The sequence below is a fragment of the Oncorhynchus mykiss genome, chromosome 17, assembly GCF_057628025.1.
Source record: "Oncorhynchus mykiss isolate SJ-2025 chromosome 17, ASM5762802v1, whole genome shotgun sequence".
Lineage (NCBI taxonomy): Eukaryota > Metazoa > Chordata > Actinopteri > Salmoniformes > Salmonidae > Oncorhynchus > Oncorhynchus mykiss.
Window position 1 is genome coordinate 47,942,679 of NC_143038.1, and position 25,127 is coordinate 47,967,805.

At 44.9% G+C, this 25,127-nt stretch overlaps 1 protein-coding gene across 1 annotated transcript in view; it reads right to left on the bottom strand.

Moving 5' to 3' along the window:
- epha8 (eph receptor A8) overlaps positions 1-25,127 on the bottom strand; it is a 119,089-nt gene that overhangs the window by 27,681 nt on the left and 66,281 nt on the right. Inside the window, exons 3-5 of the mRNA XM_090205752.1 lie at positions 18,281-18,478; positions 11,629-11,778; positions 10,570-10,885 (exon numbers count right to left, since the gene is read on the bottom strand). Of these exons, the coding sequence (XP_090061878.1) occupies positions 10,570-10,885; positions 11,629-11,778; positions 18,281-18,478 (664 nt within the window). The remainder of the gene's footprint in view (positions 1-10,569; positions 10,886-11,628; positions 11,779-18,280; positions 18,479-25,127) is intronic.

Sequence of the window (25,127 nt, forward strand, 5' to 3'; positions counted from 1 at the left end):
GTCGCAGACGAAGGAAGCGAGTTGTGGGCGTATTCTGCCCAGGGGAGCTGTTCTGACCAAGACGCAGGGTTGCGAAAAGAAAGACTGCGTAAGATGCGACCAATAGTCTGATTGGCCCGTTCTGCTTGACCGTTAGACTGGGGGTGAAAGCCGGAAGAGAGACTGACGGAAGCCCCAATCAAACGGCAAAACTCCCTCCAAAATTGAGACGTGAATTGCGGACCTCTGTCCGAAACGACGTCTGACGGAAGGCCATGAATTCTGAAAACATTCTCGATGATGATTTGTGCCGTCTCTTTAGCAGAAGGAAGCTTAGCAAGGGGAATGAAATGAGCCGCCTTAGAGAACCTATCGACAACCGTAAGAATAACAGTCTTCCCCGCTGACGAAGGCAGTCCGGTGACAAAATCTAAGGCGATGTGAGACCACGGTCGAGAGGGAATAGGAAGCGGCCTGAGACGGCCGGCAGGAGGAGAGTTACCGGACTTAGTCTGCGCGCAGACCGAACAAGCAGCCACGAAACGACGCGTGTCATGCTCCCGGGTGGGCCACCAGAAACGCTGGCGAATGGAAGCAAGCGTACCCCGAACGCCAGGGTGGCCGGCTAACTTGGCAGAGTGAGCCCACTGAAGAACGGCCAGACGAGTAGGAACGGGAACGAAAAGAAGGTTCCTAGGACAAGCGCGCGGCGACGGAGTTTGAGTGAGTGCTTGCTTTACCTGCCTCTCAATTCCCCAGACAGTCAACCCGACAACACGCCCCTCAGGGAGAATCCCCTCGGGGTCAGTGGAGGCTACTGAAGAACTGAAGAGACGAGACAAAGCATCAGGCTTGGTGTTCTTAGAGCCCGGACGATAAGAAATCACGAACTCGAAACGAGCGAAAAACAGCGCCCAACGCGCCTGACGCGCATTAAGTCGTTTGGCAGAACGGATGTACTCAAGGTTCCTATGGTCAGTCCAAACGACAAAAGGAACGGTCGCCCCCTCCAACCACTGTCGCCATTCGCCTAGGGCTAACCGGATGGCGAGCAGTTCGCGGTTACCCACATCATAGTTACGTTCCGACGGCGACAGGCGATGAGAAAAATACGCGCATGGGTGGACCTTGTCGTCAGAGAGGGAGCGCTGAGAAAGGATGGCTCCCACTCCCACCTCTGACGCGTCAACCTCGACAACGAACTGTCTAGAGACGTCAGGTGTAACAAGGATAGGAGCGGATGTAAAACGATTCTTGAGGAGATCAAAAGCTCCCTGGGCGGAAACGGACCACTTAAAGCACGTCTTGACAGAAGTAAGGGCTGTGAGAGGAGCTGCCACCTGACCGAAATTACGGATGAAACGACGATAGAAGTTCGCGAAGCCGAGAAAGCGCTGCAGCTCGACGCGTGACTTAGGGACGGGCCAATCAATGACAGCTTGGACCTTAGCGGGATCCATCTTAATGCCTTCAGCGGAAATAACAGAACCGAGAAATGTGACGGAGGAGGCATGAAAAGTGCACTTCTCAGCCTTCACAAAAAGACAATTCTCTAAAAGGCGCTGGAGGACACGTCGAACGTGCTGAACATGAATCTGGAGTGACGGTGAAAAAATCAGGATATCGTCAAGGTAAACGAAAACAAAGATGTTCAGCATGTCTCTCAGGACATCATTGACTAATGCCTGAAAGACAGCTGGAGCGTTAGCGAGGCCGAAAGGAAGAACCCGGTATTCAAAGTGCCCTAACGGAGTGTTAAACGCCGTCTTCCACTCGTCCCCCTCCCTGATGCGCACGAGATGGTAAGCGTTACGAAGGTCCAACTTAGTGAAAAACCTGGCTCCCTGCAGGATCTCGAAGGCTGAAGACATAAGAGGAAGCGGATAACGATTCTTCACTGTTATGTCATTCAGCCCTCGATAATCTATGCAGGGACGCAGAGACCCGTCCTTCTTCTTGACAAAAAAAAACCCCGCTCCGGCGGGAGAGGAGGAGGGGACTATGGTACCGGCGTCAAGAGCTACAGACAAATAATCTTCGAGAGCCTTACGTTCGGGAGCCGACAGAGAGTATAGTCTACCCCGGGGGGGGGTGGTTCCCGGAAGGAGATCAATACTACAATCATACGACCGGTGTGGAGGAAGAGAGGTGGCCCTGGACCGACTGAACACCGTGCGCAGATCGTGATATTCCTCCGGCACCCCTGTCAAATCACCAGGCTCCTCCTGTGAAGAAGAGACAGAGGAAACAGGAGGGATAGCAGACATTAAACATTTCACATGACAAGAGACGTTCCAGGAGAGGATAGAATTACTAGACCAATTAATGGAAGGATTATGACAAACTAGCCAGGGATGGCCCAAAACAACAGGTGTAAAAGGTGAACGAAAAATTAAAAAAGAAATGGTTTCACTATGATTACCAGAAACAGTGAGGGTTAAAGGTAGCGTCTCACGCTGAATCCTGGGGAGAGGACTACCATCCAGGGCGAACAAGGCCGTGGGCTCCTTTAACTGTCTGAGAGGAATGTCATGTTCCCGAGCCCAGGTCTCGTCCATAAAACAGCCCTCCGCCCCAGAGTCTATTAAGGCACTGCAGGAAGCTGACGAACCGGTCCAGCGTAGATGGACCGACAAGGTAGTGCAGGATCTTGAAGGAGAGACAGGAGTAGTAGCGCTCACCAGTAGCCCTCCGCTTACTGACGAGCTCTGGCCTTTTACTGGACATGAAGTGACAAAATGACCAGCGGAACCGCAATAGAGACAGAGGCGGTTGGTGATTCTCCGTTCCCTCTCCTCAGTCGAGATGCGGATACCTCCCAGCTGCATGGGCTCAGCACCCGAGCCGGCAGAGGAAGATGGTAGTGATGCGGAGAGGGAGGCGACGGAGAGCGCGAGCTCCTTTCCACGAGCTCGGTGACGAAGATCAACCCGTCGCTCAATGCGAATAGCGAGTTCAATCAAGGAATCCACGCTGGAAGGAACCTCCCGGGAGAGAATCTCATCCTTTACCTCTGCGCGGAAACCCTCCAGAAGACGAGCGAGCAAGGCCGGCTCGTTCCAGCCACTGGAGACAGCAAGAGTGCGAAACTCAATAGAGTAGTCTGTTATGGATCGATTGCCTTGACATAGGGAAGACAGGGCCCTGGAAGCCTCCTCCCCAAAAACAGATCGATCAAAAACCCGTATCATCTCCTCCTTAAAGTCTTGATACTGGTTAGTACACTCAGCCCTTGCCTCCCAGATTGCCGTGCCCCACTCACGAGCCCGTCCAATAAGGAGAGATATGACGTAGGCGACACGAGCAGTGCTCCTGGAGTAAGTGTTGGGCTGGAGAGAAAACACAATATCACACTGGGTGAGGAACGAGCGGCATTCAGTGGGCTCCCCAGAGTAACACGGCGGGTTATTGATTCTGGGCTCCGGAGATTCGAAAGCCCTGGAAGTGGCCGGTGGATCGAGGCGGAGATGGTGAACCTGTTCTGTGAGGTTGGAGACTTGGGTGGCCAGGGTCTCAACGGCATGTCGAGCAGCAGACAATTCCTGCTTGTGTCTGCCTAGCATCGCTCCCTGGATCTCGACGGCTGAGTGGAGAGGATCCGAAGTCGCTGGGTCCATTCTTGGTCGGATTCTTCTGTTACGGTGCGTGAATGAGGACCCAAAAGCGAATCAACTTAAACAGAGCTTCTTTAATTACCAAACATAGGTAGGCTCAGATGGACCGGCAGATTCCGACAGGACAGGACAAGGTTACAGCAAACATGACGACAGTCTGGTTCAGGCATGAATGACACAAACAAACAAGAATCCGACAAGGACAGGAGCAGAAACAGAGAGAGATATAGGGACCTAATCAGAGGGAAAAAAGGGAACAGGTGGGGAACGGGGTGAATGGGTAGTTAGAGGAGACAAGGGACAGCTGGGGGAAAGCGGGGGAGAAAAGGTAACCTAACACGACCAGCAGAGGGAGACAGGGTGAAGGGAAAGGACAGAGACAAGACAACATGACAGTACATGACAGAGAGTCGGGAAACAAGTTCAGGGAGTGAGTGTTTAAAAAAAAAAGTGAACATAACACAAAACAAGAACCTCGAACAACGCACAGACAGGAAACAGAAACAAAAACAATGACACCTGGTGAAGGAACCAGAGGGAGTGACATATATGGCAGGTAATCAATGAAGTGATGGAGTCCAGGTGAGTCTGATGACGCGCAGATGTGCGTAACGATAGTGACAAGTGTGCGCCATAACGAGCAGCCTGGTGACCTAGAGGGCCGGAGAAGGAACACACGTGACAACCGCATACTTGTTTGTGTACATGGATTTTATAATGTTGTATATTTTTCTCCCAACACCACTTTCCATTAATTTGTATAGCTGGCACTCATTCCAAATTGAGTCGAAAGCTTTTTTAAATTCAACAAAGCATGAGAAGACTTTGCCTTTGTTTTGGTTTGTTTGTTTGTCAATTGGGTTTGTAGGGTGAATACGTGGTCTGTCGCACGGTAATTTGGTAAAAAGCCAATTTGACATTTGCTCAGTACATTGTTCTCGCTGAGGAAATGTACGAGTCTGCTGTTAATGGTAACACAGAGTATTTTCCCAAGGTTGATGTTGACGCATATCCCATGGTTGTTACTGGGGTAAAATTTGTCTCCACTTTTGTGGATTGTGTTAATCAGTCTTTGGTTACAAATATTGAGGAATATGCCAGAGCTGAGGATGATGTTAAAAAGTTTAAGTGTAGCCAATTGGAATTTGTGGTCTGTATATTTTTCACTTAATTTAGGATACCACCAACCCCACAGGTCTTTCGGGTTGGAGTGGGTTTGTATTTTGTCCTGTAGTTCATTCAATGTAATTGGATAATCCAGTGGATTCTGGTAGTCTTTAATAGTTGATACTAAGATTTGATTTTGATCATGTACAGTACCAGTCAAAAGTTTGGACACAGATAATCATTCAAGGGTTTTTCTTAATTTTTTACTATTTTCTACATTCTAGAATAATAGTGAAGACATCAACTCAATGAAATAACACATATGGAATCATGTAGTGACCAAAAAAGTGTTAAACAAATCAAAATATATTTTATATTAGAGATTCTTCAAAGTAATCACCATTTGTCTTTGACAGCTTTGCACACTCTCTCTCAACCAGCTTCACCTGGAATGCTTTTCCAACAGTCTTGAAGGAGTTCCCACATATGCTGAGCACTTGTTGGTTGCTTTTCCTTCACTCTGCGGTCCAACTCATCCGAAACCATCTCAATTGGGTTGAGGTCGGGTGATTGTGGAGGCCAGGTGAGCTGAAGCAGCACTCCATCATTCTCCTTCTTAGTAAAATTGCCCGTACACAGCCTGAAGGTGTGTTGTGTTATTGTCCTGTTGAAAAACAAATGATAGTCCCACTAAGCGCAAACCAGATGGGATGGCGTATCGCAGCAGAATGCTGTGGTAGCCATACTGGTTAAGTGTGCCTTGAATTATAAATAAATCACAGACAGTGTCACCAGTAAAGCACCCCCACACCATCACACCTCCTCCTCCTCTGTGCTTTACGGTGGGAACCACACATGCAGAGATTATGCGTTCACCTACTCTGCATCTCACAAAGACACAGTGGTTGGAACCAAAAATCGTAAATTTGGACAAAATCAGACCAAAGGACAGATATCCACTGGTCTAATGTCCATTGCTTGTGTTTCTTGGCTCAGGCATGACTCTTCTTCTTAGTAGTGTCCTTTAGTGGTGTTTTCTTTGCAGCAATTTGACCATGAAGGCCTGATTCACGCAGTCTCCTCTGAACAGTTGTTGAGATGTGTCTGTTACTTGAACTCTGTGAAGCATTTATTTGGGCTGCAATTTCTGAGGCTGAACTTATCCTCTTTAGCAGAGATAACTCTGGGTCTTCCTTTCCTGTGGTGGTCCTCATGAGGGCCAGTTTCATCATAGCACTTGATGGTTTTTGCGACTGCACTTGAAGAAACTTTCAAAGTTCTTGAAATGTTCCGTATTGACTGACCTTCATGTCTTAAAGTAACGATGGACTGTCTTTTCTCTTTGCTTATTTGAGCTGTTCTTGACATAAAATTTACTTGGTCTTTTACCAAATAGGGCTATCTTCTCAGTACCACACCTACCTTGTCACAACACAACTGATTGGCTTAAATGCCTTAAGAAGGAAATAAATTCCACAAATGAACATTTAACAAGACCCACCTGTTATTTGAAATGCATTCCAGGTGACTACCTCATGAAGCTGGTTGAGAGAATGCCAAGAGTGTGCAAAGCTGTCATCAAGGCAAGGGTGGCTACTTTAAAGAATCTCACATATTTGCATACTACTAATTTGCATACTACATGACTCCATGTGTTATTTCATCATTTTGATGTATTCACTACTATTCTACAATGTAGAAAATAGTAAAATAAAGAAAAACACTTGAATGAGTAGGTTTGTCTAAACATTTGACTGGTACTGTGTATGTGTTTGCTGTTTGTACTTTGTTATCGAGCCAAAAGGATTGGAGAAGTGGTTTTGGATAGATAACGTTTCGTGTTAGTGTTTGTTTAGAGTTTTCCAATTTTCCCAGAAGTGGATAGATTCTATGGAATCTTCAATTACATTGAGCTGATTTCTGACGTGCTGTTCCTTCTTTTTCCATGGTGTATTTCTGTATTGTTTTAGTGATTCACCATAGTGAAGGCATAGGCTCAAGTTTTCTGGGTCTCCACGTTTTTGGTTGGATAGGTTTCTCAATGTCTTTCTTAGGTTTTTGTGTTCTTCATCAAACCGTTTGTCATTTTTGTAAATTTTCTTAGGTTGTCTGCTTGAAATGTTTTGATTTGATAGAGAAGCTAAGAGGTGAAATATACTGTTTAGGTTTTCTACTGCCAAGTTTACACCTTCACTATTACAGTGAAACGTTTTGTCCAGGAAATTGTCTAGAAGGGATTGAATTTGTTGTTGCCTAATTGTTGTTTGGTAGGTTTCCACACTACTTTCCCTCCATCTACAGCATTTCTTAATATTATTATGTTCCTTTGTCTTTGATGCCTCATTATTGAGTATTACTCTGTTCAAGTCAAGTGTGATTTTGCTGTGATCTGATAGGGGTGTCAGTAGACTGACTGTGAACTCTCTAAGAGACTCTGGGTTGAGGTCAGCGATAAAGTAGTCTACAGTACTACTGCCAAAGGATGAGCTATAGGTGTATCTACCATAGGAGTCCCCTCAAAGCCTACCATTGACAATGTACATACCCAGCGACCGACAGAACTGCAGGAGTTTTTGTTGGTTATGTTGTCGTAGTTGTGTCTAGGGGGGCATATGGGGGAGGGAATGCTGTCACCTCCGGGTAGGTGTTTGTTCACCTGTGGGCTGAGCGTGTCAGGTTCTTGTCTAGTTCTGGCATTTAGGTCGCCACAGAGTAGTACATGGAGAAGCTGTCATCGTTAAAGTATGGGGAAGTATGGGGATTCTATTGGTACCCTTTTCTCTGTTGAGATCATTTCCTTATTAATTTTTAGCCAGATGTAAAATGTTCCTGTTTTGACTCATTTAAAATAGTGGGTTAGGTCTGCTCTATACCAAATGAGCATATCCCCTGAGTCTCTTCCCTGTTTCACACCTGGTAGTTTGGTGGATGGGAATACCAGCTCTCTGTAACCTAGAGGGCAAACTGTGGGTTCGTCTCCTTTATACCATGTTTCTTGTAGGATGACAATGTCTGTATTTCCAATTTCTTTGATGAAGTCTGGGTTCCTGCTCTTTAGGCCAAAGGCAGATGACCTCAGACCTTGTATATTCCAGGATGAGATAGTAAAAGCTTTGAGTTCCATAGTGTCTAGTGTTGTTTTTGTGTGGTTTAGGCCTGGACCATCACAGTAGCTGTGAGCAGAGCATGTTGAGCATCTGATGCATACCTCTTAGGTCGCAGGATGGGGCTTGGGCGGGTGTAATAGTGGGGTTGGGCCTGTTGCTCTGCTCATGGCCTGGGCATATGTCCTGCTGTCATGTTGAGGTCCTTGAAGCAGGGGCGGAGTGCATGGGGTGGGCAGAAGAGGCATAGGTCTGATATGGGGGGGCCTATACAGGGTGTGGCCAGGGTTTGCTTGAGGTGGTATTTTAAATTTTTAAATTTACATTTTTTAAATTTTACCCCTTTTCCTCCGCAATTTCGTGGTATCCAATTGCTTTTTAGTAGCTACTATCTTGTCTCATCGCTACAACTCCCGTACGGGCTCGGGAGAGATGAAGGTTGAAAGTCATGCGATACACAACCCAACCAAGCCGCACTGCTTCTTAACACAGCGCGCATCCAACCCGGAAGCCAGCCGCACCAATGTGTCGGAGGAAACACCGTTCACCTGGCAACCTTGGTTAGCGCCCTGCGCCCGGCCCGCCACAGGAGTCGCTGGTGTGCGATGAGACAAGGATATCCCTACTGGCCAAACCCTCCCTAACCCGGACGACGCTAGGCCAATTGTGCGTCGCCCCACGGACCTTCCGGTCACGGCCGGTTACGACAGAGCCTGGGCGCGAACCCAGGGGTTGTACTGGTCTGTTTTGCGGGTTTGTTCTGTTTGGATTGTGTGGAATAGCTCTCTGTGCTCCACCATGTCTCTCTCCTGCTCTGTGGATGTATCCCTCTCAATGATGGAGTAGCTGGGAAGTTGTGGACCTGGGTGTGTTCAGTGCTGGTGGGTGACTATCCTCGTCTGCAGAATAGTTTGAGGAGGTGTGATCAGACTCACTCAGGTTGGGGAGTCGTCACAGAGAGAGAGCTTTCTCTCTCTTTGATCCCGTAAATGTCTTGCTGGAGCTGCATGAGGAAGCCCTGCACCATTACTGTCCCAGACTTGTACATGTTGACAGAGATAGAAAACTATACATTGAGGAAATTGAAACTGAGTTTCCACCCTGGGCCAATAACCTCTCTCTTGATATACTTGATATACTCTTGATACTGTGCCATGCCAGGTGATGGTCTGTGTGGAAAATAAAGTTGCTTACACTCCCCTCTTTGTAGCAGTCAGCAAATAGGTTCTCTAGATTGTCCTTGAGAAGCTTTGTTTTGTGCTCTCTCTCTCTCTCTCTCTCTCTCTCTCTCTCTCGCTCTCTCTCTCTCTCTCTCTCTCTCTCTCTCTCTCTCTCTCTCTCTCTCTCACACAGGGCTGTCAGCTTGCTCCGCATCTGACTACAATATCCGATAAACGTCAAATTTTGACAGTTAAGTTGATGCGTTAATTCAGAATGGTTATGGTAAGGGTTAAAGTTTGGGACAGGGTTAAAATGAAGGGCTGCAAAAATGAGTGCCTAGAACTGGGATTAAACACACAGCCCTCGGGGCCGGAGCTCGCAGTGTACACCCATCTGCCATTTCCGTCCACAACGCCCTAGCAAACCGCAACCCTACTTGATGGTAATAGCGCTCAATGTTTCCCCTTGCGGGAGGTTTTGAAGGTATCTCCTGACGTCCTGGGACCTGAAAGGACGTTGAATATCGTCTTGGATCTCGAGCGACCTGGCTGGTCTCGTGTCCTGGGATGTGCGTGACTGGAGAATTAGCACAATGACCCAGTTAGGTCACAGAGAGAAGAGTCCTCTGCACACACAAATGCAGCACACATGCACAGCAGCACACACACATACACGTCAGCCCACTACTACAGCTACTGCAGCTACCAAAAGGACTAGGCACTACTGTAATGCTATATGTTTATGTCTTGACTATACACAAATGGAGAGATTCACGAGACAAGCATCTAAAACATAAACTAAAACATTTTCTAGCTGACTGCTTTTCTGCATACATATTGATCTGAGTGCTAATGGGAGCCGCCAACTAATTATGGAAAGCGTGAGTGTCTACACGCCGCAACTACACACAAACACATAAGTTCCCTTCATCTCTCTGTGTGTGTTTGTGTGTGTGCCAAGAGCCGTCAATGCCTTGCTCCCCAGGAGAGTGTGTTTCCTTCAGGGCGTAAACAGGTATGTAGATGAGAGAAGATGTGTGTGTGTGTGTGTGTGTGTGTGTGTGTGTGTGTGTGTGTGCCTCAAATCGTGTTCTAACTGGACAGCACACAGAACCAAAACCAATCAGAATTAAGTAGAAACAAGACAGGTGAACCAGTGTTCCGTACCTCATTCGCCTCATTTGGCACATTTAGCCGACGGAATATTTAATGTTTAATTATCCAGGGGAAGTGATTAATAGTTTTTAATTACCGTAACCCTGGTCACCTAAAATATACACTGGTCCCTAAATGAGGTCAGTCCATCAGAGAAAATAAACAACACAAAAATTAAAAAGAGTCAAGAAAATAAAAAAAGACAAGATATTTTCCATGACTCACCATAGCTTATCATCTTAAAAGTAGTCAGGACTTGAGCTATTCAACCAAACCATCCATCAACTCAACCACACAAAACACACAGAAAACATCCAAGGCTGAAAATTGACCAAAAATGCACAGATTGAGCACAGGTAGGGCAAAGTATAGATAAAGTACTGCAGTACAGTAACATAATGTAAAACAAGTTAGTCTAACACAACATCAGTGACCCAGAGTGTAACTCACCGATGCAGGACTCCCTGTGCTCCTCGAACCCTGCACTGCAGACACACCTCCCGATGGGCACCAGCCACTCGCCCTCGGCGCTGCAGTACATCTTGGGCGTGTCTCTCTCCTCGGCGTGATCCACACACTGACCCCTGACCTCCACCAGGGAGGAGGAGTCAGCGCCCGTTACCACGTCAGTGAACACGGCCAGGTTGCGGCCCACACCCGAGCAGCGCTTGTAGTACACCCTCACAGAGGTCAGGGCGATGCACGCCCCAATGTCCTGGAAGGCCAGGTAGAAGCCTCGTCTAGTGAGGGGGCCCACACCTCGAACCTGGAGGAGAAGGAGATGACATTACCTCTCAATGTTTCATAAAAAAAAGTAAATGTGGGAGCAAAGTAAAATGTGGCACTGTGAAAGGCACGAGATCAGGTGAAGAGAACTACTTTCAGCACCATGGAGAGCTCCACTCACTTTAGCACCATGCTGGCTAAAATGTAGAAATCAACACTGCTCACTCAAAACAAGTCATTTTCCAAGTCTATATAAACCAACATAATTTTGCACTTTGGTTTCTTTTTTTAAGATATTTTTTTTTGTTTGTTGGTATTTTACCCCTTTATTTGTGATATTCAATAACGATCTTGTCTCATTGCTGCAACTTCCAAATGGGCTCAGGAGACGCGAAGGACAAGTCACGCGTCCTCCGAAACATAACCTGCCAAACCAGGCTTCTTAACACCTCCCACTTAACCCAGAAGCCAGCTGCACCAATGAGTCGGAGGAAACACCGTCCAACTGACGACCAAAGTCAGCGTGCAGGCACCCGGCCCACCACAAGGAGTCGCTAGAGCACAATGAGCCAAGTAAAGCCCCCTCGGCCAAACCCTCCCCTAACCCGGATGACGCTGGGCCAATTGTACGCCGCCCTATGGGACTCCTGGTCACGGCCGGTTGTGACACAGACCGGGATAAAACCCAGGTCTGTAGTGACACCTCAAGCACTGCGATGTAGTGCCTTATACCGCTGCGCCACTCGGGAGGCCTGCACTTTAGTTTCTAATAAGTGAGCGAACCTCAGTGTTGAGTTTGAGTCTCCTGACTCCCAGGTCCACTCCAGTGAAGCTCTCATCAGCAGCGATGGTGTCGATCTTGGTGAACTGGGTCTCTTTTATGGCCGTGCCCACCGCTCGGTCTGACTCATAGTAGTACAGGTTAAATGTCTCCTGTTCATCAGATAACAGAACACATGCACACAATTGTTTACAGGTTAACTGGGAGAAGAGACATCAAATTGTCAATGATGAGGAAATAAAGGACTGTACTCCTGGAAGTAAGGTTATTTCAAATAAATCTGTTTCTCTTTGATGAGACATAGAAATGACCAAGTCAACAAGTTGCATTTTAGGTGTCAAGGTCTAAATCAGGGATCATCACTTAGATTCAGCCTCGGGCCACATTTTTTCTTGAGTGGATGGTCAGAGATCCAGAACATACAGTGGGGAGAACAAGTATTTGATACACTGTCGATTTTGCAGGTTTTCCTACTTACAAAGCATGTAGAGGTCTAATTTTTATCATAGGTACACTTCAACTGTGAGAGACGGAATCTAAAACAAAAATCCAGAAAATCACATAATGATTTTTAAGTAATTAATTTGCATTTTATTGCATGACATAAGTATTTGATACATCACAAAAGCAGAACTTAATATTTGGTACAGAAACCTTTGTTTGCAATTACAGAGATCATATATTTCCTGTAGTTCTTGACCAGGTTTGCGCACAATGCAGCAGGGATTTCGGCCCACTCCTCCATACAGACCTTCTCCAGATCCTTCAGGTTTCGGGGCTGTCGCTGGGCAATACGGACTTTCAGCTCCATCCAAAGATTTTCTATTGGGTTCAGGTCTGGAGACAGGCTAGGCCACTCCAGGACCTTGAGATGCTTCTTATGGAGCCACTCCTTAGTTGCCCTGGTTGTGTGTTTTGGGTCGTTGTCATGCTGGAATTCCCAGCCACGACCCATCTTCAATGCTCTTACTGAGGGAAGGAGGTTGTTGGCCAAGATCTCTCGATACATGGTCCCATCCATCCTCCCCTCAATAAGGTGCAGTCGTCCTGTCCCCTTTGCAGAAAAGCATCCCCAAAGAATGATGCTTCCACCTCCATGCTTCAGGGTTGGGATGGTGTTCTTGGGGTTTTACTCATCCTTCTTCTTCCTCCAAACACGGCGAATGGAGTTTAGACCAAAAAGCTCTATTTTTGTCTCATCAGACCACATGACCTTCTCCCATTCCTCCTCTGGATCATCTAGATGGTCATTGGCAAACTTCAGACGAGCCTGGACATGCGCTGGCTTGAGCAGGGGGACCTTGCGTGCGCTGCAGGATTTTAATCCATGACGGCGTAGTGTGTTACTAATGGTTTTCTTTGAGACTGTGGACCCAGCTCTCTTCAGGTCATTGACCAGGTCCTGCCGTGTAGTTCTGGGCTGATCCCTCACCTTCCTCATGATCATTGATGCCCCACGAGGTGAGATCTTGCATGGAGCCCCAGACCGAGGGTGATTGACCGTCATCTTGAACTTCTTCAATTTTCTAATATTTGCGCAAACAGTTGTTGCCTTCTCACCAAGCTGCTTGTCTATTGTCCCGTAGCCCATCCCAGCCTTTACACAGCTTTCTGGTCTTGGCCATTGTGGAGAGGTTGGAGTCTGTTTGATTGAGTGTGTGGACAGGTGTCTTTTATACAGGTAACGAGTTCAAACAGGTGCAGTTAATACAGCTAATGAGTGGAGAACAGGAGGGCTTCTTAAAGAAAAACGAACAGGTCTGTGAGAGCCGAAATTCTTACTGGTTGGTAGGTGATCAAATACTTATGTCATGCAATAAAATGCTAATGAATTACTTAAAGATCATACAATGTGATTTTCTGGAATTTTGTTTTAGATTCCGTCTCTCACAGTTGAAGTGTACCTATGATAAAAAATGACAGACCTCTACATGCTTTGTAAGTAGGAAAACCTGCAAAATCAGCAGTGTATCAAATACTTGTTCTCCCCACTGTAATTAAGCAACAAGGCCTGAGGGGTTGTGGTATATGGCCAATATACCACAGCTAAGGGCTGTTCGTATGAACAATGCAACATGGAGTGCCTGGATACAGCCCTTAGCTGTGGTATATTGGCCATACACCACAAACCCCCAAGGTGCCTTATTGCTATTATAAACTGGTTACCAACTTAATTAGAACATTTGTTTTTTCATACCTGTGGAATATGGTCTGATATACTACAGCTTTCAGACAATCAGCATTCAGGGTTCGAACCACCCAGTTTATAACTACAAATAATTTGTTGACTGCACAGGAATTTGTAGAGACACGGGAAACTGTTGCCCATAAAACCCCAGCAACGTTGCAGTTCTTGACACACTCAAACCGATGAGCCTGGCACCTACTACCATACCCCGTTCAAAAGCAATTAAATATTTTCTCTTGCCCATTTACCCTCTGAACAGCACACATACACAATCCATGTCTCAGTTGTCTCAAGTGTTAAAAATCCTTCTTTGACCTCCTTTTCATCTACACCAGGTATTCCCAAACCAGGGGTACGCGCAATGCCGTTGGGGGTACGCGCAATGCCGTCGGGGGTACGCCAAATATATTTTTTTTACATTATTCTTCACGTTTTCAAACAGTACATTTATATTTTCCAACAGAGCTATACATTTGTTTTTTTTTCTCGCCTGAGTCGCCTCGTTTCACTGCCAACAAACAATATTATTAAAACCATGTAGTATTCAGCGAAATAACAACACAATGTCAAATACAGGTCGCCTAGTCAAAAAATGTAACATCCAATTACATTACAGTTACTCTCTTGCAGGAAAACTTCACTCTTTAGAAACGAAACATGACAATTTGAAAAATAAGCCACGGGAGTATTTTGAGCAAGAATAAAGACGACTTTCGAGTAGTAAGACATGTAGAAAAGCAACAGATACCATTAATATGAAGGGGCTAGAAGCTTCTTATATGGTGAGCTACCGAGTGGCTAGGACAGGCAAGCCCCGTACTATTGTGGAGGACTTAATTATTCATGCTGCCGTGGATATGGCTGGGACAATGCTGGGGGAAAAGGCCCCAAAAAACTATACAGACAATATCTTCATCAAACAACACTGTTTCACGACTCATCAGTGACATGGCAGGAGATGTTTTGAAACAATTACTGCTTCGGATACAAGCCAGTGAATTCTTTACTTTACAGCTGGATGAGTCAACAGATGTGGCGGGCCTGGAACAGCTCCTGTTATATGTCTGTTATCTTTATAGGGGATCAATTAAGGAAGACATCCTCTTCTGCAAACCACTGGAAACCAAGGTACTGGACAGCTTTGTGTCATCAAATGGACTTTAGTGGTCAAGATGTGTTGGTATCTGTACTGATGGCACAAAAGTCATGACAAGGAGACATAGTGGAGTGGTAGCGAGCGTGCAAGCAGTTGCTCCTGACGCCTCTTGGGTACACTGCAGCATCCACCAAGAGGCTCTTGCTGCCAAGGGAATGCCTGACAGCTTGAAATACGTTTTGGACACTACAGTGAAACTAGTTAACTTTGTCAAAGCAAGGCCCCTGAACTCTTGTGTATTTTCTGCACTATGCAATGATATGGGCAGCAACGTTTTTTTGAATTGATAGACGAGCTTAAAGTTTTCTTAACTGACCATCATTTTCACTTGTCTGACTGCTTCCATGATGATGAGTTTCTCACACGACTGGTTTATCTGGGTGATGTTTTTTCTCACCTGAATGATCTGAATCTATGATTACAGGGATTCTCCGCAACTATATTCAATGTGTGGGACAAAATTGAGGCTATGATTAAGAAGTTTGAGCTCTTTTCTGTCGGCATTAACAAGGACAACACACAGGTCTTTCCATCATTGTATGATTTTTTTGTGTGCAAATTAACTCAAGCTTACGGACAATGTCAAAAGGGTTATAGATATATTGAAGCACCTGAGTGATCCTGGGTGCGCAGTTACGCAGGTACTTTCCCGAAGTGGACGACACAAACAACTGGATTCGTTATCCCTTTCCTGCCCTGCCTCCAGTCTACTAACCGATATCTGAACAAGAGGACCTCATCGAAATTTCAACAAGCGGTTCTGTGAAAATTGAATTTAATCAGAAGCCACTGCTAGATTTCTGGATAGCGCTGCGCTCATAGTTTCTTGCCTTGGAAAATTGCGCTGTTAAGACACTGATGCCCTTTGCAACCACATACCTATGTGAGAGTGGATTCTCGGCCCTCACTAGCATAACAACTACAGTGCCTTGCGAAAGTATTCGGCCCCCTTGAACTTTGCGACCTTTTGCCACATTTCTGGCTTCAAACATAAAGATATAAAACTGTATTTTTTGTGAAGAATCAACAACAAGTGGGACACAATCATGAAGTGGAACGACATTTATTGGATATTTCAAACTTTTTTAACAAATCAAAAACTGAAAAATTGGGCGTGCAAAATTATTCAGCCCCCTTAAGTTAATACTTTGTAGCGTCACCTTTTGATGCGATTACAGCTGTAAGTCGCTTGGGGTATGTCTCTATCAGTTTTGCACATCGAGAGACTGAAATTTTTTCCCATTCCTCCTTGCAAAACAGCTCGAGCTCAGTGAGGTTGGATGGAGAGCATTTGTGAACAGCAGTTTTCAGTTCTTTCCACAGATTCTCGATTGGATTCAGGTCTGGACTTTGACTTGGCCATTCTAACACCTGGATATGTTTATTTTTGAACCATTCCATTGTAGATTTTGCTTTATGTTTTGCATCATTGTCTTGTTGGAAGACAAATCTCCGTCCCAGTCTCAGGTCTTTTGCAGACTCCATCAGGTTTTCTTCCAGAATGGTCCTGTATTTGGCTCCATCCATCTTCCCATCAATTTTAACCATCTTCCCTGTCCCTGCTGAAGAAAAGCAGGCCCAAACCATGATGCTGCCACCACCATGTTTGACAGTGGGGATGGTGTGTTCAGGGTGATGAGCTGTGTTGCTTTTACGCCAAACATAACGTTTTGCATTGTTGCCAAAAAGTTCAATTTTGGTTTCATCTGACCAGAGCACCTTCTTCCACATGTTTGGTGTGTCTCCCAGGTGGCTTGTGGCAAACTTTAAACAACACTTTTTATGGATATCTTTAAGAAATGGCTTTCTTCTTGCCACTCTTCCATAAAGGCCAGATTTGTGCAATATACGACTGATTGTTGTCCTATGGACAGAGTCTCCCACCTCAGCTGTAGATCTCTGCAGTTCATCCAGAGTGATCATGGGCCTCTTGGCTGCATCTCTGATCAGTCTTCTCCTTGTAGGAGCTGAAAGTTTAGAGGGACGGCCAGGTCTTGGTAGATTTGCAGTGGTCTGATATTCCTTCCATTTCAATATTATCGCTTGCACAGTGCTCCTTGGGATGTTTAAAGCTTGGGACATCTTTTTGTATCCAAATCCGGCTTTAAACTTCTTCACAACAGTATCTCGGACCTGCCTGGTGTGTTCCCTGTTCTTCATGATGCTCTCTGTGCTTTTAACGGACCTCTGAGACTATCACAGTGCAGGTGCATTTATACGGAGACTTGATTACACACAGGTGGATTGTATTTATCATCATTAGTCATTTAGGTCAACATTGGATCATTCAGAGATCCTCACTGAACTTCTGGAGAGAGTTTGCTGCACTGAAAGTAAAGGGGCTGAATAATTTTGCACGCCCAATTTTTCAGTTTTTGATTTGTTAAAAAAGTTTGAAATATCCAATAAATGTCGTTCCACTTCATGATTGTGTCCCACTTGTTGTTGATTCTTCACAAAAAAATACAGTTTTATATCTTTATGTTTGAAGCCTGAAATGTGGCAAAAGGTCGCAAAGTTCAAGGGGGCCGAATACTTTCGCAAGGCACTGTACATACAGGCACAGACTGTGTGTGGAAAATTATTTAAGGCAGACTCTCTCCAATACAACCCAACATTGCAGAGTTATGTGCATCCTTTCAAGCACACCCTTCTCATTGACCTGTGGTGAGTTATTCACAATTTTTGATGAACAAATAAGGTTTTATATGTAAGATGGCTAAATAAAGAGCAAAATGATTGATTATTATTATATTATTATTTGTGCCCTAGTCCTATAAGAGCTCTTTGTAACTTCCCACGAGCCGTGTTGTGACAAAAACTCACACTCATTCTTAAGTTTAATAAATGTATTGTTTAGCTTGTGTGTGGCAGGCTTACAATGATGGTAAAAAAAAAAACATTCGAGAGTGTGCTGACCCTGGTGCTAGAGGGGGTACGCAGCTGGAGGTTGAATGCTTGAAGGAGTACGGGACTATAAAAAGTTTGGGAACTACTGATCTGCACTGATGGAAGTGGATTTAATAGGTTACATAAATAAGGGATTTATCTGGACAGTCTATGTCATGGAAAGAGCAGGTGTTCTTAATGTTTTGTATACTCAGTGTAGATCTCTCTATTATGTGAGGGAATACTTTGGAACATACAGTATTTCCAACATTAAAATCACTTGGAGCTGATTTTCTGGTGTTTTTACAATCTTCATGTCCAACAATAAAAAATATTAAAAATTGGGGAAGTTGGTGAACCCTTGTCTAAATCTTCTCCCCCTCTGTCACCTGTCTTACTCTTTCCCCCCTCCATCTTGTACCTTGCAGGTTCCCAGTACTCCAGGCATGCTGTTACAGTCCCGGAGGGTGAACTTGACCTCAATGTAGATCCTCCTGGCTCCGTCACGAGCGATCCAGCCTGTCCTCAGCCAGTTGTTCTGACTGGGACTCATCACGTTACACACCTGGTAGGTGTGGATGGGGCTGAAATACTCATCCATCTCATTGATGGAGTCCCACTGCAGGAAGAGGAGAGGAGGATGCAGGAGGGAGAGAGGGGTGAGGAGTTAAGAGAAAAAGTTAGACAAGAAGGGAGAGGGAAACAGTCCTGTTCAATCTAATGTAGAGAATACCCACACTCCATTTTCTGTGTAAGTAGTTACTAAAATATATTTAGATTGAAACTTGTTTTTCTCTGAAAAAAATATATATTCATGACTTATTCCAGAAAACATGTATAAAACAGTGCAGGCTGAGTAACATCATAGGATGAACAGCCATGTCAGTCAGGCAGATCTGCTACAGTAACAGCATGGTTATGCTTACATCCACAGCTCCCAGTAATAGCATCAGTCAGAAACACATTGTGTCTGTGACAGTGTTGTTTGTGTTGTAATATGGAGACAGACATCTATACAACGGGCATATCAATTGCATATCAGGTCTAAGTGACTATTTCCGTAACGAGCGGTATGTCACTCTGTGTTTGATACACAACAACATTCACTCTCTAAAAGCAGGATGTTCCACTGTATATCTGCAGCAATGCATCAATGCTTTCTCTCAGTATAATGTATGCGTTATACAGTGGGGAGAACTAGTATTTGATACACTGCCGATTTTGCAGGTTTTCCTACTTACAAAGCATGTAGAGGTCTATAATTTTTTATCATAGGTACACTTCAACTGTGAGAGACGGAATCTAAAACAAAAATCCAGAAAATCACATTGTATGATTTTTAAGTAATTCATTTGCATTTTATTGCATGACATAAGTATTTGATACATCACAAAAGCAGAACTTAATATTTGGTACAGAAACCTTTGGTACAGAAACCTTTGTTTGCAATTACAGAGATCATACGTTTCCTGTAGTTCTTGACCAGGTTTTCGCACAATGAAGCAGGGATTTTGGCCGACTCCTCCATACAGACCTTCTCCAGATCCTTCAGGTTTCGGGGCTGTCGCTGGGCAATACGGACTTTCAGCTCCATCCAAAGATTTTCTATTGGGTTCAGGTCTGGAGACAGGCTAGGCCACTCCAGGACCTTGAGATGCTTCTTACGGAGCCACTCCTTAGTTGCCCTGGCTGTGTGTTTCGGGTCGTTGTCATGCTGGAAGACCCAGCCACGACCCATCTTCAATGCTCTTACTGAGGGAAGGAGGTTGTTGGCCAAGATCTCGTGATACATGGCCCCATCCATCCTCCCCTCAATACGGTGCAGTCGTCCTGTCCCTTTTGCAGAAAAGCATCCCCAAAGAATGATGTTTCCACTTCCACTTCACGGTTGGGATGGTGTTCTTGGGGTTTTACTCATCCTTCTTCTTCCTCCAAACACGGCAAGTGGAGTTTAGACCAAAAAGCTCTATTTTTGTCTCATCAGACCACATGACCTTCTCCCATTCCTCCTCTGGATCATCCAGATGGTCATTGGCAAACTTCAGACGGGCCTGGACATGTGCTGGCTTGAGCAGGGAGACCTTGCGTGCGCTGCAGGATTTTAATCCATGACGGCGTAGTGTGTTACTAATTGTTTTCTTTGAGACTGTGGTACCAGCTCTCTTCAGGTCATTGACCAGGTCCTGCCGTGTAGTTCTGGGCTGATCCCTCACCTTCCTCCTGATCATTGATGCCCCACGAGGTGAGATCTTGCATGGAGCCCCAGACTGAGGGTGATTGAACGTCATCTTGAACTTCTTCCATTTTCTAATAATTGCGCCAACAGTTGTTGCCTTCTCACCAAGCTGCTTGCCTGTTGTCCTGTAGCCCATCCCAGCCTTGTGCAGGTCTACAATTTTATCCCTGATGTCCTTACCCAGCTCTCTAGTCTTGGCCATTGTGGAGAGATTGGAGTCTGTTTGATTGAGTGTGTGGACAGGTGTCTTTTATACAGGTGACGAGTTCAAACAGGTGCAGTTAATACAGGTAATGAGTGGAGAACAGGAGGGCTTCTTAAAGAAAAACGAACATGTCTGTGAGAGACGGAATTCTTACTGGTTGGTAGGTGATCAAATACTTATGTCATGCAATAAAATGCTAATTAATTACTTAAAATCATATAATGTGATTTTCTGGATTTTTGAAGTTGAAGTGTACCTATGATAAAAATTATAGACCTCTACATACTTTGTAAGTAGGAAAACCTGCAAAATCGGCGGTGTATCAAATACTTGTTCTCCCCACTGTATGTAATGACTGGGCTGCCGAGTGGCGTAGCGGTCTAAGGCACTGCATCTCAGTGCAAGAGGCAACACTATAGTCCCTGATTCGAATCCAGGCGGAATCACATCCGGCCTTGATTGGGAGTCCCATAAGGCGGTGCACAATTGGTCCAGCGTTGTACAGATTTGGCTGGGGTAGGCTGTCATTGTGAATAAGAATTAGTTCTTAACTGACTTACCTAGTTAAATATAAAAATGTGATAAATGTGTTATGATTAGCCTAGCTGTCTAGAGGGAATACAAGCAGTAGCTACAAGTCATAACAGAGAGGTCTTCATCCACACACCTGTAGATTACTGTAATGACACCTAGATAGGGTTGTATAGGCTTTCTGCTGCCAATTAACTCATAACCCCTGGTATTCGTGCGCACCTGCCTGCCTCTATCCAGCAGTGACCAGGAATAGTAGACTGGTAACAATTAACTACCTTACTGTGATTGTTTTCAATTAAAATTGTAAAAAATAAACAAAAATAGGTTCTTAGCAAAGAGCCATTTCTCAAGCAAACATTTTGCTAGGGCTGTCTGGGAGTGGTCTAAGTGAGGAGAGGAAAACTGAAAATTAGCTGTCATTGGCAGAGAGATTTGGAACTCATTCTTATTGGTTTATTATCTAATTTATTACCTGGTTATGTCACCAGGCAGGCCAAAACTCCATCCCACCAAAACATGCTGAAATGTCAGGCAGTCTTTTCACACAGTTCCTATACTAAAAAGGTATTATCATAATTTTTGCAATTTCACAGCATTATTCTAACCTCATAATGTGGAAATATATATAAAACACAGGCAAATCATGTTTTTGACTGCAGTGGGCCTTTAAGGTTGCCTCCAGATAACATATATATACCACTGCAGCATTGGTCCAAATCCAGCCCACTGCTATTTCAGCACATGAAGACCGGGACTGCCCCACACTGCTGCTACTAAACACATACACAACCGCGGACACACACAGTGCTACAGACAAAGTACTATTCCAAGTCCGCATTCAAATGTAGGCCTGTTCCTACTTCAAAACGTTCAAGAGATGTAGATGTAGAACCCAGGTCAAACAGAGTAATTGACAATGAGGTTGGGAGGTAGTTTTTGTCCTATTTGGTAGAATTCCTCAACGGTTAGCAAAAATGATTATTTTTATGTAACAGTTTGAGAATCTAGAGAGTATAGATAATAAAAGAGAGAGGGAGAGCGAGAGTGAGAAAGAGAGAGAGAGGGAGAGAGAGAAAGAGAGAGAGAAAGAGAGAGAGTGTGCATGCGTGTGTGTCCATCCCTGGGGCTTAGCGGGTTCCTCCTGAGCTGAATGCATTATGTGAGTGTCTGAGTAATTGAAAGGGAAAGAGTTGACCTGGGCAGAGCTTTTGGCCGGAGTCAAATGAACTTGGCTCCAGCTAAGAAGACTGGGCTTCCCAAAGAGATCCACCACCTCCCTCCTCACCCCTCCTCCCCCGAGGCAGCACCACAGAGAAATCAATGCAGTAATTAAGATCTTGGAAGTCTCACCCGTCTCACCCCTTTCACCCCCTCCTCCCCCCCATCTTATCTGCTAAATTAAAATCGTCCTTGAACTCATGAAGCCCTGCTCTAATTAGCCGATCTAGGACCTCTCTATCTCTCTCATTATCCCTCCTTCCCATTAACATCTTCTTTCACACTCTTCTTTACTTGGGGAATGTATATTTCTGCAGGAGAGAACTTCGAGCAGAAGGGTGTTTTCACATAATGAATCAGACACACCTGGGGCGGTTCCTTGGCACGTTTGTGGCACTTTGAGAACCAGTGATGTGAATAGATTATGAGCCGTATGGGATAAATGAGAAGGCAATATGTTGTGACAGTAGGATAAAGGGTTAAAGAGACTGGCTGCTGTCAGCTCTACTTAGTTTTCCATGGACTGTTTGTTTGCCTTAGTAACAGGGAGATGAGATAACTATCGCCACGACAAAACATGTATAAACGGCCACAGAGACGAGTGGTGCTGGGTTTTTGAGAGAGAGAGAGAACATTTCCTGCCTGCCAACCCAGACAATTTCCCATCAGCATACATCAGCTGTGGCAGCCACAGACAACACACTTGTCCCATTCTCTCTCTCTCTCTCTCTCTCTCTCTCTCACACACACACACACACACACACACACACACACACACACACACACACACACACACACACACACACACACACACTGTCAGCTCACTAAATTACTTTTGTTGACACTAACATTGTATCTATATTACACAACAACATCAACATGTGCTTGTTGATTAAGCCGGGTGCACCAGAGACACAGACATACAGTACATGTAAAACCACATAGAACCACAGGCGATATTTTGATGGAATTATTACACTTCTGATCTATAATCATAATATCTCTGATTCATCCTTCTTCTTTTTCTGCCTTGGATTGTATTCTTTCATGCCTTTGTTTTATTCCAAGTCATTTAGCATTTCCATTTAAGCGAAATAATCCCTTTAAGCACAAAGAGCTAGGCTTGTGCTGTCTAAGTGACTGAGAGGAGGAGATGAGCAGTAACAAACGCAACACAAAGGCACTGTGATGAGATCTAATACTGAGAAACACTATCTGTCCATCTGCCTGGCAGAACAGCAGTACTGGTATAGATACAAAGTACAGTATGCACCAAGGAGAGCGAGAGAGAAAGAAAGAGAAAGAGAGAGAGAGAGAGAGAGAGAGAGAGAGAGAGAGAGAGAGAGAGAGAGAGAAAAAATACCTACACAGATTGTCAGAAAGAGTGAGGACCCAGTCTAAAGAGACTGATCACCTACACAGTGAGAGAGAGTGAGTACCTACACAGTGAGAGTGAGTGAGTACCTACACAGTGAGAGTGAGTGAGTACCTACACAGTGAGAGTGAGTGAGTACCTACACAATGAGAGCGAGTGAGTACCTACACAGTGAGAGTGAGTGAGTACTTACACAGTGAGAGTGAGTGAGTACTTACACAGTGAGAGCGAGTGAGTACCTACACATAGTGAGAGAAAAGGATTACAGGAAGTGAATAGTGTGAGAGTGAATAACTACAGATTGTCAGAAGGACAATGAGCACCTACCAGTGCCCTCAGAAAGTATTCATACCTCAGCCTCAAAACATGTTTTTAGAAATGTTTGCTAATTTATTGAAATAGAAATACAGAAATATCTAATTTACGTAAGTATTCACACCCACTCCTGAATTGTGCAACATTTGCCCATTATATTAAAAAAAGCTTATAGGTTATTGATTATTGCTAGGCAACCATTTTCTGGTCTTGCAATACATTTTCAAGTAGATTTAAGTCAAAACTGTAACTCGGCCACTCAGGAATATTCACTGTCTTCTTGGTAAGCAATTCCAGTGTAGATTTGTCCTTGTGTTTTAGGTTATTGTCCTGCTGAAAGGTGAATTGATCTCCCAATGTTTGGTGGAAAGCAGAATGAACCAGGTCTTCCTCTGGGATTTTGCCTGTGCTTAGAGAATGATACTCAGTGATGTGTTGTATTGGATTTGCGCCAAACATAACACTTTGTATTCAGGACAAAAGGCATTACTTTAGTTGTTTGTTGCAAGGATGCATGTTTTGGAATACTTGTATTCTCTACAGGCTTCCTTCTTTTCACTCTGTTCATTAAGTTAGTATTGTGAAGTAACGACAGTGATGTTGATCCTTCCTCAGTTTTCTCCTATCACAGACCTTAAACTCTGTAAGTGTTTTAAAGTCACTATTTGTCACACCCTGGTCAAAGTATTTTGTGTTTATCTTTATTTATTTGGTCAGGCCAGGGTGTGGCATGGGTTTTTGTATGTGGTGTGTATGTGTGGGGATTGTAGCTAGTGGGGTGTTCTAGCTAAGTCTATGGCTGTCTGAAGTGGTTCTCAATCAGAGGCAGGTGTTTATCGTTGTCTCTGATTGGGAACCATATTTAGGCAGCCATATTCTTTGAGTTTGTCGTGGGTGATTGTCCTTTGTGTCCTTAGTGTCCTGATGTCATTGTTCTGTGTTAGGATACACAAGTATAGGCTGTTTCGGGTTTTGTTAAGTTTATTGTTTTGGTAGTGTTTGTGTTTAGTGTGTTAATTCATTAAACATGGATTGCAATAGACACGCCGCATTTTGGTCCGACTCTCCTTCTCATAAAGAAAACCGTTACAGAATCACCCACCACAAAGGGACCAAGCAGCGTGTCAACAGGCAAGAACAGCCCAAAGTGGAGTACAGTATGGACTATACTTCTTGGGAGGAGATAGACAGGTGGGCGGTCGACCCAGGGAGAGTGCCGGAGCCCGCCTGGGATTCGATGGAGCAGTGCGCGGAAGGATATAGGAGAATGGAGTTTGCGAAGCAAGCAAGGCGGCGCGGACGGAGGCCCCATAGTCAGCCCCAAAAATTTCTTGGGGGGGGGCTCAGGGAGAGTGTGGCAGAGTCAGGAGCCAGACCTGAGCCAA